Source organism: Pteronotus mesoamericanus, unplaced genomic scaffold, assembly GCF_021234165.1.
Source record: "Pteronotus mesoamericanus isolate MK-2021 breed Mesoamerican mustached bat unplaced genomic scaffold, CSHL_Meso_final contig_263, whole genome shotgun sequence".
NCBI lineage: Eukaryota > Metazoa > Chordata > Mammalia > Chiroptera > Mormoopidae > Pteronotus > Pteronotus mesoamericanus.
Genome location: NW_026555112.1, coordinates 8840110 through 8855019, shown reverse-complemented (window position 1 = coordinate 8855019; position 14910 = coordinate 8840110). Strand labels below are relative to the sequence as shown.

The window sequence follows — 14910 nt, the reverse complement described above, 5'->3', positions numbered from 1 at the left end:
ACAGCATAGGGAACATAGTCAATCATATTGTAATAACTATGTAGTGCCAGTTGGGTACTGGAAATACCTAGGGAGCACTCTGTAAAGTATATGATCGTCTAACCATGATGCGGTGCACCTGAAACTAATGTAAAATAATATTGAATGTAAAATGTAATTGAAAAATAAAATTAAAAGAAAGGAAAATAAAGCACATCCTGTGATACATAACATAATTCTACTTTCAGGAATTTGTTCTAAGGAAATAAATTGCAAATTCACAAAATGTGCAAAAAATTAGGAACAACTTAAATGCTCATCAATAGAGAGAAGTTGTTAATGATAGTACCTAAACACACAGGGATATTATCCATTCATTTATGAGAAATGACAATCTGTTCTTTTTTACCCTGAAAGATGCCTGCAACCTACTGTTAAGTGTGCAAGAACACAACTTGCAGTGGTGAGCACGCAATACAATGCACAGGTGATGTGTTAGAGAATTGTGCACTTGATACCAGTATAATTTTGGTAACCAGTGTCACTCCAGTAAATTCAACAGAGAGGGAGAAATAGTGTGAGTGAGCACAGACACACATAAATCGGATTGCAGAACAGTGTGCTTGTTTGGCATTCTGCAGGTACACAGATAGTCTTCCAAGATTATATATTTGTGCCTAGAAATGTCTTGCTAAAATGTGGGTTTTCTTGCTAAAATGAAAGGATTTCAATTGATACTAACCATCTTTGTATTTGGCTGTATTGTTTGATTTTTTTTGTGGGGGCGGCAATGGTCATATATTCTGAATACATTAGAAAAACTTGGAAGACTTTTAATTCTGGAAAATAATAGCAACAGGAAGGATATATACGGAACTGGTAATAGTGGTTATCTCTAGGGAGAGAGAGGGACTGGGGGGTGGAGGTAGGAGAGAGACTTGTATTTACTATGCCTAGTGCGTTTTAAAAAATTATATGCATGAGTTGCTTAATCAAGTAAAAATTTAAACTAAAAAAAAAACCTTCCAACCTCAGCAGTATTATATAAATGCTTTTGGGTTACATAGTCAAAAAATTAGGGTTCTGTTTGATTTAAGAATGGGCTCCCACTTCCTTATTTGATAGTCTCCTTAGGAAACTCAGAACTGTGTTTATGAATCTGCAAATAAGGAATTAAGCAGACATGAGCGTGTCTGTTAATCTTTAATAAGGCACTACTTTTGTGTTTGTATTGAACTATGAATGGAGCAACATATTATGGAGATGTACTTTGGAAGTATTAGGCTGTAATTTTTTAATTTAAATTTATTTTAAATGATTCTTGTGTCATTTCAAAAAAGAAAAAGGTTAGAAATGCTTGATCCTACTGCTAATTTTAACCAAATTGTTTCTGAAATATACTTAAAGGAGAGTAAAATAAAATAATTTAAAATAAAATAATTTTGAAGATACCTGTTCACTTTAATGTTACACACTTTTTACTTATATTCAATGCACTGATCATTTGTTTAGTGATACTAAAATGGGTATCTAATGAAAATACCATGGAGGAATTTTTGAAATTACTCTTTTGTCTTTTCCAGAATTTTCCAATGAGAAAAGTGCCCTGTAAGAAAGACGCTGCCTCAGGTTCGTTCTTCGCTAGAGACAATACTGCGAACTTCCTTCACTGGTGTAGGCACATTGGAGTTGATGAGACTTATCTCTTTGAATCTGAAGGTTTAGGTAAGTGTTGTCATCACTATTGGGTTTAATGTTTATTGCAAGATTTTTAAATAACTCATTCCTAATTTTTCTTTCCAAGCAAGGACTCAAATGCCATATCTTACTCTTCTAGAAAAATGTATACTTTTTTTTCAAAAAGATGTTATTTATTTCTAGAGAGAGGGGAAGGGAAGGAGAAAAAGAGGGAGAGAAACATCAGTGTGTGGTGCCCTCTCACGCACCCCCAACTGGGGACCTGGCCCGCAACCCAGGAATGTACCCTGACTGGGAATCGAACCAGCAACCATTTCATTCCGGGGCTGGCAGTCGATCCACTGAGCCACAGCAGCCAGGGTGAAAAAAACTTATACTTTAAATTTATGTCAAACAATTAGAGAATCTGATTCTAAAATATATTAAGTTTTTCATTAATAGTTAAAAGTCTTATATATCTAGAATGCCCTAGAAATATTGTACTTTCTCAATGAGTTGACTACAGGAAGTTTCTGGATGAATGCTTTACTAACTAATGTTTTCATCAAGAATTACTCTGCTTAAGTAGACAATTATAGAAATAACAGAAGGCTATCTGATGTATGTTCATGATTTTAGATTTACCTTGTAAGCAGCAGCTGCCAACTTGATTATCAAAATGGGTTAATGTTTTTGACAGTTCATTTGACAAAGTCATGCTCTACTGAAGAATTATTAACATACCACTTACTCTCTGTGCAGTGACTGAAGTGGAAGCTATCTAAATTTTAAACTATATATTGTATATAGTTCCTCAAAGCATTTATATATGTATATATATATTGATCTCTATCATACCACACACACACATACACAGAATTTATGGAGCAGTAGTATCCCAAGGGTGGGTCATGGGAGTAGGACTCTGCCCTGGTAGAGAGAAGTATTTTAGCACATTGTGTAGAATTGCTGGTTTATGGTGATAATAAAAAGCAAACTGACTTTTAGTTGGTTTTATTACTGTTTTAAAATTCTTGACTGACCTTGCATAGCCTTTTTGCCTGCACTCAGGGTGGGCTGCCCCCACCGTTCCCCATTTAGTATGCCTCTGACGTTCCGATCCACTCTAGAATAAAAAAACAAAATGCAGTTGATGGATGTCTTACCTCCAGTTTGCACTCTGCTTTAATCCAGGTGTACTGATTATTATTGACAATGTGATTGATTAAATGGCATATACCGCTTCTAGAAATCAAAGGGGAATGGAAATGCTTTGACTTGTCTGTTTTCCAGTTTATTACTTCTGAAAGGATATAAGATTGTTGTATATTTCTCATTCTCAGCAGGAGGCATTTTCTAACTGTTCTGACAGTCAGTATAGGATTAAATAAAGCACTGCCAATAACATTAATTCATTTCTGGGCATTGAGCTGATGAGCTAATGTTTTTACTTTCTGAAGGTCTCAGAGATGAGCCTCTTCATTTTTTACATTGTGCTAGGAACTCAAAGCAATTATAAAAAGGAAATACTCTATTTCAAGGCATGTCTAAGTGTTCAGAGAAACAAGCTTAGTAAAAATTTCAGGATAAATTCCTTTCGGTATGAATTTTAAAGTCAAACATAGGCCTTTTTATTACTTTGTGCTTGAGGTATAAAGTAAATGTTATTCATAAATCAAAAAACAACTATCATTTCCATTCAGGGGATCAGTATATATATATAATTTAGCACATAAAACCATTGTTATATTAGGTCTCAGGAGTTTAACCTAGAGCTTCTAACTCTAAGGACAGGAAAAGAAAATTAGATGATCCATGACTACCATATTGGTACATTTAGCATGAGTTCTAATCATCAGGGTTTTTTTGTTTTGCTTTTTTTTTAAGATTTTATTTATTTGGTTTTAGAGAGAGGAGGTGGTGGGGCAAAGAGAGGGAGAGAAACATTGATCAGTTTCTTCTCACACACCCTGCAACTGGCGACCTGGCTCAAAACCCAGGCATGTGCCCTGACTGGGAATCACATGGGTGACTTTCAGGTTCACGGTCTGGCACTCAGTCGACTGAGCCACATCAGCCAGGGCTACTTTGTTTTTTTTATTTTTTTTTTAAGGATCTCTGTTTGAACTGTTAGGCTCAACATTTGGGTTCCTTTTTAATGTAAAAATTTTTAAAATTATGGTAAAATATGCAAAATAAAGTATATCATTATAACCACTTTTAAGCATATGAGGTTTCTTTTTTATAGTATTAAATATATTAAGTTATACTTCATGTAACATGAAATTCATCATTTCAAAATGTGCCTTTCAGCGGTTTTTTTATATGTTCACTATAAAACCATCAACCATCACCACTAATTAATTCCATCAGTCGCAAAAGCAAACCCGTACCTGTTAGCAATTAGGCCCAATCATGTACTCCCTACCTTCCTTCCCCCGCAACCACTAATCTATGTTTTTTCTCTGTGGATTTGTGTATCCTGGATATTTCATATATGTGGAATCAAATTATGTGGCCTTTTGTGTCTGGCTTCATTATTTAGCATAATGGCTTATTTATGTTGCAGCATGTAATAGTACATACTTCATTCCTTTTTATGGCTGAATGATAATCCATTGTATGGATAGACCACATTTTTAAAATTCATTATCGGCTAGTGGACATTTTGGTTGTTTCTATTAATACTGTTTGGTTGTTTTTACTTTTTGGTTATAATGACTAATGCTGCTATGAATATTTATTTACAAGTTTTTGGGCAGCCCTTTGTTTTATATCGTCTCAGGGACATGCCCAGGAGTGGGATTGCTGAGGCGTACCAGAACTCTACGCTTACCTTTTCGAGAGACTACCAGATTGTTCACAATGGCCCTACCGTTTTATATTCCCACTAGCAATGCACAGGAGTTCCAATTTCTTAACCTTTTCTCCAACACCTGTTGTTTTTCTTTCCTCCTCTCCTGCCTTTTTGTTGTTGAACTTCTTCTTTTCTTCCTCCTTCTCCCTCCTCTCTGTCCTCTTCCTCCTTCTCCCCTTCCCCTTCTCCTTCTTACATCCTGGGGGTATGAAATGGTATCTCACTGTGGTTTTGATTTGCACTTTCCTAATGGCTAATAATATTGAGCATCTCTTCATGGGCTTATTGGCCATTTGTATATCTTCTTTAGAGAAATGTCTATTCACATCTTTTGCTCAGTTCTAGGAGTCATTTGTCTTGTTTTGTTGACTTGTAAGAATTCTTTATTGTAGATACCAGTCTTTAGGGTTTTTTTTTTTTTTCTCTTTATTGATAGTGTCTTTTATTGCAAAAGTTTTCAATTTTGATGAAATTCAATTTATCTTTTCTTTGATTGTGCTTTTGGTGCCATATCTAAAAAACCATTGCCTATCCAAGGTCACACAGATTTCACCTGTGTTTCCTTCTAAAAGTTTTATAGTTTTAGCTCTTACATTTAGGTCTTTGATCCATTTGGAGTTATTTTTTGTATATGGTGTGAAGTAGGGGACTAAATTCATTATTTTGCATGTATCTATCCAGCTTTCCTAGCACCATTTGTTGCAAAACTTTTTCCCCCTGTTGAGTTGTCTTTGCACCCTTGGAAGGTCAAGTGAACATAAACATATAGGTTTATTCCTGGATGCTCAATTCCTTTCCATTGGTCTTTATCTCTATTTTTATGCTAGTAACACAGTCTTCTTTAGTATAGCTTTGTAGTAAGTTTGAAATTGGGAAGTCTGGGTCTTCCAACTTGGTTCGTTTTCAAGATTGTTTTGGCAATTTCATGTCTCTACAACTCCGTGTGAATTTTGTGATTATCTTGTCCATTTTTGGAAGAAAAGGAATTGATAGATACTGTATTGAATCTGTAGGTCAGTTTGAAGGATACTGCCATCTTAACAATATTATATCTGCCAGTCCACGAATGCAGGATGTCTTTCCATTTATTTATATCTTCTTTAATTTCTTTCAACAATGTTTTGTGGTTTTCAGTGTACAAGCCTTACACTTCTCTGGTTAAATTTGTTCTTCAGTAGTTTATTCTTCTTGAAGCTATTGTAAAGGGAACTGTTTTCTTAATTGCACTTTCAGATTATTTCTTGCTAGTGTGTGAAGTGCAGTGATTTTTATATATTGATCTTGTAACCTGCAACTTTGTTGAATGTACTTGTTATCTCTAATAGTTATTTTTTGTGGATTATTTTAGGTTTTGGGTTTGTTTTTTTTAATACTAAGGACCACACAATCAGTGACTAGAGATAGTATCCTTTCTTTTTCGGTCTATATGCGTTTTATTTGTCTTCTCTAAATTCCCTGGCTAGAACCTTCAGTACACTGTTGAATAGAAATGGGTGAAAATGGACCTTTTTGTCTTTTTCCTGGTCTTAAGAGGAAGACCTTTAGTCTTTCACCATTAAGAGTGATAATAGCTGTGGGTTTTATATGTATGTCCATTTTTATATTTAATAGTTCCATCTATTCCTAATTTGTTGAATTTTTTTATTATTAAAGGGTCTTTGATTTTGTCAAATGTTTCTTCCATGTCTGCTGAGATAATTGTGTATTTCTTTTCCTGTATTATCTTAATATGATATATATGGATTAATTTTCATATGTTGAATCAACCGTGCATTCTGGGATAAGTCCCACTTGCATCTGGATTCAGTTTGCCAGTACTGCATTGAGGATTTTTATATCTATATTCATAAAGGATATGGGTCTTTAGTTTTCTTGAGATGTCCTTTTTTTTTTTTTGCTTTGGTGTCAGGGTAATATTGGCTTCATAGAATGAATTAGGAGTGCTCCCTCATCTATTTTTTGGAGGAGTTTAACAAAGCTATTAACACATAGTTCTATGCTAAAGATAGTTTAGAATAAAATTGAGGTGATATATCTCTGCAAATAGGATCTCCTGTTGAGAGATCTGAATTATAAATAATTTAATGTTACTTAAGCCTTTAGTTTTTTCAGAATTAAAATACATGCAAGTTTTCATCCTCTTCTTGTTAACCTTTTTTTCCTAATTTATGGAAGACAATAATATGTGGAGAAGGCAAAAATGTCTTTTCTAAGTTTCCAAATGAGAAATGTCCTCATCATTCTTTTATTTCACTTCTTTCATGCCAGAAGTATATTTTTATATTTAATTTTACCTCTTAAAATGTGCTTTTTTTCCTCACAGTTTTGCACAAAGATCCAAGACAGGTGTATCTTTGTCTTCTTGAAATTGGTCGAATTGTTTCAAGGTGCGTATTGCACAATTTCAGAATTTCAATGTCATAAATATTTTTAAGCTGTTTTATTTTAGGTAGAACACTGTTTTCTATAAATAAAATATTTTATTGAAATAAAGTAACTTAATTTTTTTCTATTTTTTTCTGTTTCTTTGTTAACTTTGTTCTGTTTGCTCAAGCCAAGTCATGTGTCAACATCTACTGGCTCATATAACTTGCCTTCCTTTAATGTTAAACTGTAAAAGTGGTAACTTAAAATTAATTAGATTAAGAATAAAGAGCATGTAGTCTGTTAGCAGTTCAAGGCAAGGCCAGTCCTCTAGACACAAAGAGGAACTGATACGAAGTCCACACCTATACCTTGTGTCCTCCCTACCTGGCTCAGCCCTGGCTTTACTCGCATGTTAATTTTTAAGGTGCCTTTCAAAATCCTTGGCTGAAAATTGAGAGCATCTAGTAACCCAAATATATGCTCTGATGTGAAGTTTACAATCTGAATTTTTGGCAATCTGCGGGACATTAAAAAGCATTCTAGATATCCCAGTGAAACAGTTGGGAGAAGAGAGTTGTCCAGACTTCATTTAAAAATAAAATATAACCTGTTGTGAGTGCAAGGAAGTGCTTGGCTAAGACTCCACTTGAATGATGAGATCTCCTAATTGGCTTTCAGATATGGGGTTGAGCCACCAGTATTAGTAAAACTTGAGAAAGAAATTGAGCTAGAAGAGACCTTACTTAATACTTCGGGGCCCGAAGATTCCATCAGCGTCCCAAAATCATGCTGTCAACATGAAGAGCTGCATGAAGCTGTAAGTAATTGCCATACTTTGACCATGATGTGCTGGTCTCCTAGTCTGCCACAGGTGATGCTATGTTTAAAAGAAACTGTTTCTTATTTAGAATATACACTAGTACTAATTTTCACTCCCCGGTGAGTTCAAGGCTCTATATGATAAAGGTGACTTTTTGTTACTTGTGTGTGGTGAGGAATGCTGGGGGAAAAAAATCTCAATGCATCCTGAAGGGTACTGTGGTCTACAAGGACTGATTTTTTTTTTTTTAACATAGTAGTGTTATAATCTGATTTAAAAATTATAAGGATTACTCTCATGGTTATATAGAATTTATGTTGATTTTGTTGTAATAATCCAGGCATAACATGATGAGAACCTGCACTCAAGCGGTAGTATTTGGAAGAAAGCAAAAAGGAAAAAAATGTAAGACATATTTAGAAGGTAGAACTGACAGGCATACTAATTCTGATACGGAGGGAGAAAATCTGGCATGATTACTAAGGTATCTAAGTAAAAGGCATACTGATACTTGGGGAGTAGAGGTGGCAGAAAAGTTGAGAGAGCAGATTGATGGGGTTTTTGGTACATTCTTCCTGACGGGATGTGTGCAGACTTGGATCTCAGCCAGAAAGTCTCCTTAACTTTAACTGATTATCATTACACAGCAGTTACCAGAATTGCAGTTGGTTGGGCCGTGTGTTTTCTGCGGTGACTGTAGTGTAACACATGGTGGAGGTGAACTAAGTATCAAACATTTTCTCTGCTTAGGCTGTTGCTTAGATTTCATGGTCTTTTTGGGATTGTAGTGTTATATGAGAGTGCTTAATGTGCAAAATTATTTAAGAAATAACAAATAAGTCATTACTGATAAACATGTTGAAAGTGTTGCTTTGATTGTTTTATTTAATGTAATAAAAGTCTATAGTAAAACATTTGGATAGGCTTGAAAGACAGATGAAGAAAATGTCAGCCTAAACAACTTTATCAGGCCAAAATGTATTTACAATGTATTATATTAATGATTTGTACAGTGACTATGAATATCAATATGTGATGCAGTGATAATGTAGATTTAACTTATTTGAAATCTCATATAACCTAAAATAATGATAATTAAATCAAAAGGTAACATTCATAAAATATATTTTATTAAATAGAAAATATGATGTGTTAATTTCCCTATTATATAAAGACCATATACAATTTGATAAGAAAAACATTTCCAGGAGGTAAATGGGCAAGGAGTGTTGTTCACACAAGAAGAAAATATAGTGTTGAAACTTGCTGATAATCAAGGAAATTGGATATACAATTTTCCCTGTTAGGAGAATTTATTGAAATTATGAAACCTAGTGCTGGTAAATTCTGGTAAAACTATACTTAGGGATTGCTATTAACAATGGAAAATGATGTCAACTTGAAAAACAAATTGACAAATTGATATCAAGAGCCACAAAAACTTTGCTCTCTCATTTTTATTATAATTGAAGAGGGAAAGAGAAAGCATGAATGAAAGTGCTTGTTGCACTATTATGTATAATGGTGAAAAATTGGAAGCCATGTAAATATTCTCAAATGGGGCGATGGCTAGTCAAGCTAGCGTTCTTTATCTTAACAGTAATCGTTTTATGTAATAATTTTGAAGACTATGTAGCAATAAGAAAAGTGTTTATTTTGTGTAAAGTATGTATATAGAGACAAACTGTGTAAGAATAAGGAGAATGGAAATACTTAATAGTAGGATAGTGCCTTTGCAGGTAATTATCATTTCTTTATCTAGTTCCTTTAACGTAATAATGTGAAGCATGCAATGTGTAAAACCAGAAGAGAACATTTCTTATAGCATTTATTTCTTTTAGGCTCATCCTCCTTATTTAGATGATGGGTTAGTGCTAATTTGTACTGTTGAATATAAATGATATTTGGATATTTTAAACAAAGAGAATAAATGACTTGTCTGCATTCTTGTTTTGAAACTAAAAAGGAACACATTTCTTTAAATATATATGGGCTATAAGAGTACATTCAATGTCCACCTATGCATATGTGAACTACAGAGAACTTGAGGTCATGTTTAAATAAGGAACAATTAATATCTGATTCATTATTTAGAATATTGTTAAGAAGTGGTATACCACTGCAATTCTGTGTACATGGAACTTTTACGGATTGAAAGTACGATTGAAACAAATACCTCTCTTCATATTACTTTGGTTAACTAATGTGTATGTGGTTCTAATAATTGTAAATTCTCTACCCAAGCTTAGTTTCTTTTTAGGCATTTTATGGATGTGCGTGTATGAATACGTGTGCACATGTACACATACACCCAGGCAGTGAATTAGAGAAACTTGAATGAATGGCTTATGAAACTCAGTTCTATTTACGATCATGCTATTTCATTAAACAAATGATGTAGGCAGATAAATTCTGAACCTTCTGGTCAGGCCCTGGTGAATCCACATGTTCATTCATTTTGGGTAGATAATTAAGACAGTCGTTAATTTCCACTAGTGGTCGGCTAAACTGGGTATACCTGGAGAGACTTTCTTTAACATAAATTCAAATGAATTTGTTTTGATATTCTGTGTGACAGGTAATTGAGGAAAACAATAATAGCTTTTTAAAGAATAAGATTTTAGGAAAACAAAATATTTTTCTTGGTGGCTGATATGTGACTTTTTTCCAATCAGTATCTCAATAGATATTTTCATTTAACCTATTTACTTTAATTTCCATGTTTTAAAAGTAGAATTCCTGGATTTATTTTTTATATTCTAGTTTTTACGTTTTATAGATATTTGCTGCAATTAAAAATTCTGTAAGCTTCTTGAGGGATAGATGTAGGGTTTTCTCCCTAACTTTCATCTCTTTAGCAGACTGTTGAAACAAAGTGAACACTTCTAGAAAAATGCCTCTTGACCTAAAATTTTTAGAATTTCACCCAGTCCTGGGAGAATAGATATAAATGTCTCTGTGTATTTTAACATTAACTTTGGAATAAATCTAGATATTCCCTGACAATAATAAGTTAGCACAGTGTTAAGGGACAAATGAGAGTTTTTAACATAAGCTTTATCTGACTGGCCCTATCTTTTTTCATTTTTATTTTTTAATCCTCATCTGAGGATATATTTATTGATTTTAGAAAGTAAGGGAGGGAGAGAAGGTTGGAGGGAGGGAGGGAGGGGCAGAGAGAAGTGGAGGGAGAGAGAGAGAGAGATTAATGTGAGAGAGAAACATTGATCAGTTGCCTCCTGTATGAACCACCTCCAGGGATCGAACCCACAAGCTAGATCTGTGCCCTGATGGGAATTGAACCCACAACCTTTTTTGGTGTATAGGACGATACTCCAACCAACTGAACCACCCAGCCTGGGCTGACTGCCCCTATCTTTGATTTGACAGAGGTACATTAATCCGGGGCTTAAAATAATTCAAGCTTAATTATTAATGTGGCTTATTGAGTGTGCTTTAAATTGACTTCACTGTTGTATACATTCACAAATTTCTCCAGTGGTCAGTGAATGCACTAAAAGCCTGATGGCACTGGGGAGAGAAATAGAATGAAACTGAAGTTTTAGCTGGCAGTGATGAAGTTTTAATGTATTAGCTAATGTCTAATCTCAGGATTTGTCAACAAGTAAAGAGAATTAAAAGTTGAAATGTCTTTACATTTTTATCTTTGAGTTTGATTTTCCCAGCTATCATATAACCTTGTATTTTAATGTTAAAATACTTTTGTCACAAGCACTAATTGTTATTTATTTTTAATCTCAGGTTACACATATTGCTGAAGACCCTCCTTGTAGTTGTTCTCATCGATTTTCTATTGAATACTTATCTGAAGGACGGTACCGACTAGGAGATAAAATACTCTTTATAAGAGTAAGTCTACCGTTTACATTCTATTTACATACAGATTTTGTTTTAAAATTAGACTTATTGCTTTACCAACCTCCTTTTGCTCTCCTTTTACTTTTTTAAAAATTGGTGTTATTAATGAAAGAATTTCACTGTACAGAAAAAATACAGAATTCTTGCTTTCATGAATATGTAAGAACTTTAGATGCACACCTTTAACACAACAAACTAACTACAGAATAGCTAAGACTATGATGAAATTGAGGATAATTTGGGGGAAAAATCTTTGTATAACAGGTAATTTATTCCATTTTTCAAATTTTCTAAAAAGGAATAAGTTTTCATTGTAATAAGAAAAACACAAAACATCTAAAAGATTAAATGTCATAATAAGAAAAGGAAATAGAAGCATTGCAGTTTATAGTAATATATACATTGTGTCTTAAGTATAAAACCTTTTTATGTCAACACAGCATGAGTATATAGATACAATATGCTGATACACATGTCCATTTCCGTTTTTGTCCCTGCGATCTGCAGTTGATTATCTCCTGTGCTAATAAGGTGAGAGAAGTTTCACCTGTTCAGCATTCCGGCTGCTTCTGCTACAAGAGCTGTTTTATTTCTAATTTAGGAATATAATACAAAAGTATTTTAAAATAAAATTTCAACATCTGTATTTTCTTTTGTTTCATATATTTGTCATTACCTCCCCACACCTCACCCAAATCACACAGAAACACCTATGTATACTTTTTAAAAATTTGCTTTCTTTTTTAAGGCAATATGATGTAGTGATAGCGCACAGAGCATAGGGTTTAGAGTTTAAATTTTCAGGGCAATCTCATACAATTGTGCAGATTTTCCTGTTTAATGGACGGGGTGGGGCAGAAATCCCCTTGGTCCGCACTGGCAAACGCAAGACATGTCTCCCCAGCACAAGAGCACCGATTGGGTCGGCGCTGCCTGCTGCGTTGGAGACAAGGCGAAGCTTTGTGATTTGGGGCTATTTCCATAATCTCTCAGAGCCATAATTTTCTCATCTGCAAAGAAGAACTAGTAATAAATTACATCAAAGTTTTTGAAGGATCAAATTGATGTAAGATATATGAAAGTAATTTATTAAAGTACGGGTATTAGTCATTTTTATATTTCATAATAATTTATTTTTATGCGGAATTTTTTTCTATAATTCTCCATTTCTCCTTCTCTCTTTTAGTCCTTCAATATTGAATTCTTTATTGAGCAATAGTACGCTTGCAACTGTGTATATTAGTAATTTTCATTGTATAGGATGCAAGTTGTGTATAAATATATTCCTTACAAATTGGAGGATATTGTTTTTTGTTAGTTGCATGATTCAATATTGGATTAAATTTATTATTGAATAATACAAGTAAGAGACTGTTGATTTATAATAAAGCTATTGTTAAATACTCTGAATTTCATAGATTACAGACATCACAAATTGTTACTGCTAATGAATTGTCACCATGAGCCTTACAGTTTTACAGCTTTGTCTTTTACTTTCTTTTGGGGAAAAGATGCTTCATGGAAAACATGTCATGGTCCGTGTTGGTGGAGGCTGGGATACTCTTCAAGGATTTTTGCTAAAATATGACCCCTGTCGAATATTACAGTTTGCCACACTAGAACAAAAAATACTAGCCTTTCAAAAAGGAGTTTCGAATGAAAGTGTGCCTGATTCGCCTGCCAGAACACCTCAGCCTCCTGAAATGAATCCAATGTCAGCAGTTAACATGTTTCAGAAAGAAAACGAAAAATCGAAACCGGGCCCTCCAGTTGGGATTACAAGGAGCAAAGAAAAACAGGCACATCCGCCAGGTGTGATGCTGCCAGCATCTTCCCTGAAGGGAGGCAACCTGGGCTCCGTGTCAGTCCGTTCTAAAACGCCGAGCTCTCCAGCAGTATCTTCTCATCTCAAACTCAAGTCTTTGAAAGGCATGGCAAAGAAACCACCGGCTCCTTCAAACAGTGCATCACCTTCACTTGCTTCTTTAAATTTAGGAGGTGAAAACACTTCACCAGCCTTATCAAGAACTGCACCTTGTGTATCAGAGTCATTAAAAAAATGTATCTCATCACCCAATACTCCGAAGGCCAAGTTTATTCCAGCCCAGAAATCAAGAGGTGTGCCTCAGTCTTCATGTTTGCCAAGTAAGTGTTCTGGAAAAACCGAACCAAAGCATTTGAAACATAATCATGTATCTTTCAGGGATAATGCAGTATATCGTTCAGCTGCACATTTAAACTCATCATCAAAGTGTCCAAAGCTACCTACACCTTCTCCTTCTGACCAGTCCCCTGCAAAAATGACTAAATCCAGTTCCAAAACCATAACCACAGGCCTAGGGACACGGTCTCAGCCATCTGACGGAGCCCCACAAGGAGAGGCAGTGCCCGCACAGAAGCTTAAGTCAGCCTTGAACTTAAACCAGCCACTTCCTGTATCCTCAGTTGCTCCTGCAAAAGCACAGGAATCAAAAGATAAGAATATAGTTTCAGTTGCCAAAAAGCAGCCTCAGAACATAGGTACGTCCCAGAAGACAGGAATCAGCTCCTCCAAGTCCCCTGGTCGTACCCCACTGTCCCTCATGAGCCTCCCCCAGTCTTCTGCCAAAACGCACATGGTATCAAAGGCAGCTCAGACGGCCACTAGGAGCCAGTGTTCAGCCAGAGCGCCTCCGAAGAAAAGTGGCAAAGCCCCAGTTTCAACCAGGAAACCACCCTCCTCTGGCAAGGAAGCCGTTAGTGGAGATAAAAAACCTACTGCAAAGAAAAAGGAAGATGATGACCATTATTTTGTTATGACTGGAAGTAAGAAACCTAGAAAATAAACAAAAATGGGTCATTTTAAGAAAACAGAAAAGAAAGAGAGTGAATGTGTTAGTTTCACATCTTAAAAGGTTTTATTTGTGTTTGTCCAAATAGGTTAGACATTGAGTATAATAGCATAGGGGTTGGAAGTTGGGACAGAGGTAGGCGTGGTGAGGAGAGGGCTCATCAGAATTTTGTTTCTGAATTCTCTAGAAGGTCCCCTTCGCAGGCAGGCAGTTGTAAAATCACCACGATTCCTATGAATAATAGACATTTGCCTGATTTTCAGTCCATAGAATCTTTATTAATATCTGCCCTTTAAGGGAAACGTAAAGTCAAATAACACTACTAGAGCTTTAACTGTAGTTGCTATATTTTAAATATATATATTAAGTATAGGTTTATGTTTATATAGAGATGTTACATACCCGCTAGTAGCAACAGTGGTGCTCTCAATATTAGTTACTGATTTTAGTAAAAAAAACAAAAACAAAAAAACGGTTTGGCACTTGTCTTACAAAAGGCA

General features: G+C 34.9%; 1 protein-coding gene across 2 annotated transcripts in view; it reads left to right on the top strand.

Annotated features, from left to right (window-relative positions):
- The window catches only part of GAS2L3 (growth arrest specific 2 like 3), a 32472-nt gene extending 17955 nt beyond the window's left edge, over nt 1-14517 (top strand). For both annotated transcript variants that reach the window (XM_054574472.1, XM_054574471.1), the window contains exons 5-9: nt 1563-1704; nt 6837-6900; nt 7559-7697; nt 11463-11570; nt 13091-14517. In XM_054574472.1, coding sequence (XP_054430447.1) covers nt 1563-1704; nt 6837-6900; nt 7559-7697; nt 11463-11570; nt 13091-14404 — 1767 coding nt within the window. In that variant the 3' untranslated portion in view covers nt 14405-14517. The remainder of the gene's footprint in view (nt 1-1562; nt 1705-6836; nt 6901-7558; nt 7698-11462; nt 11571-13090) is intronic.
- Nucleotides 14518-14910: the final 393 nt, after the last annotated feature.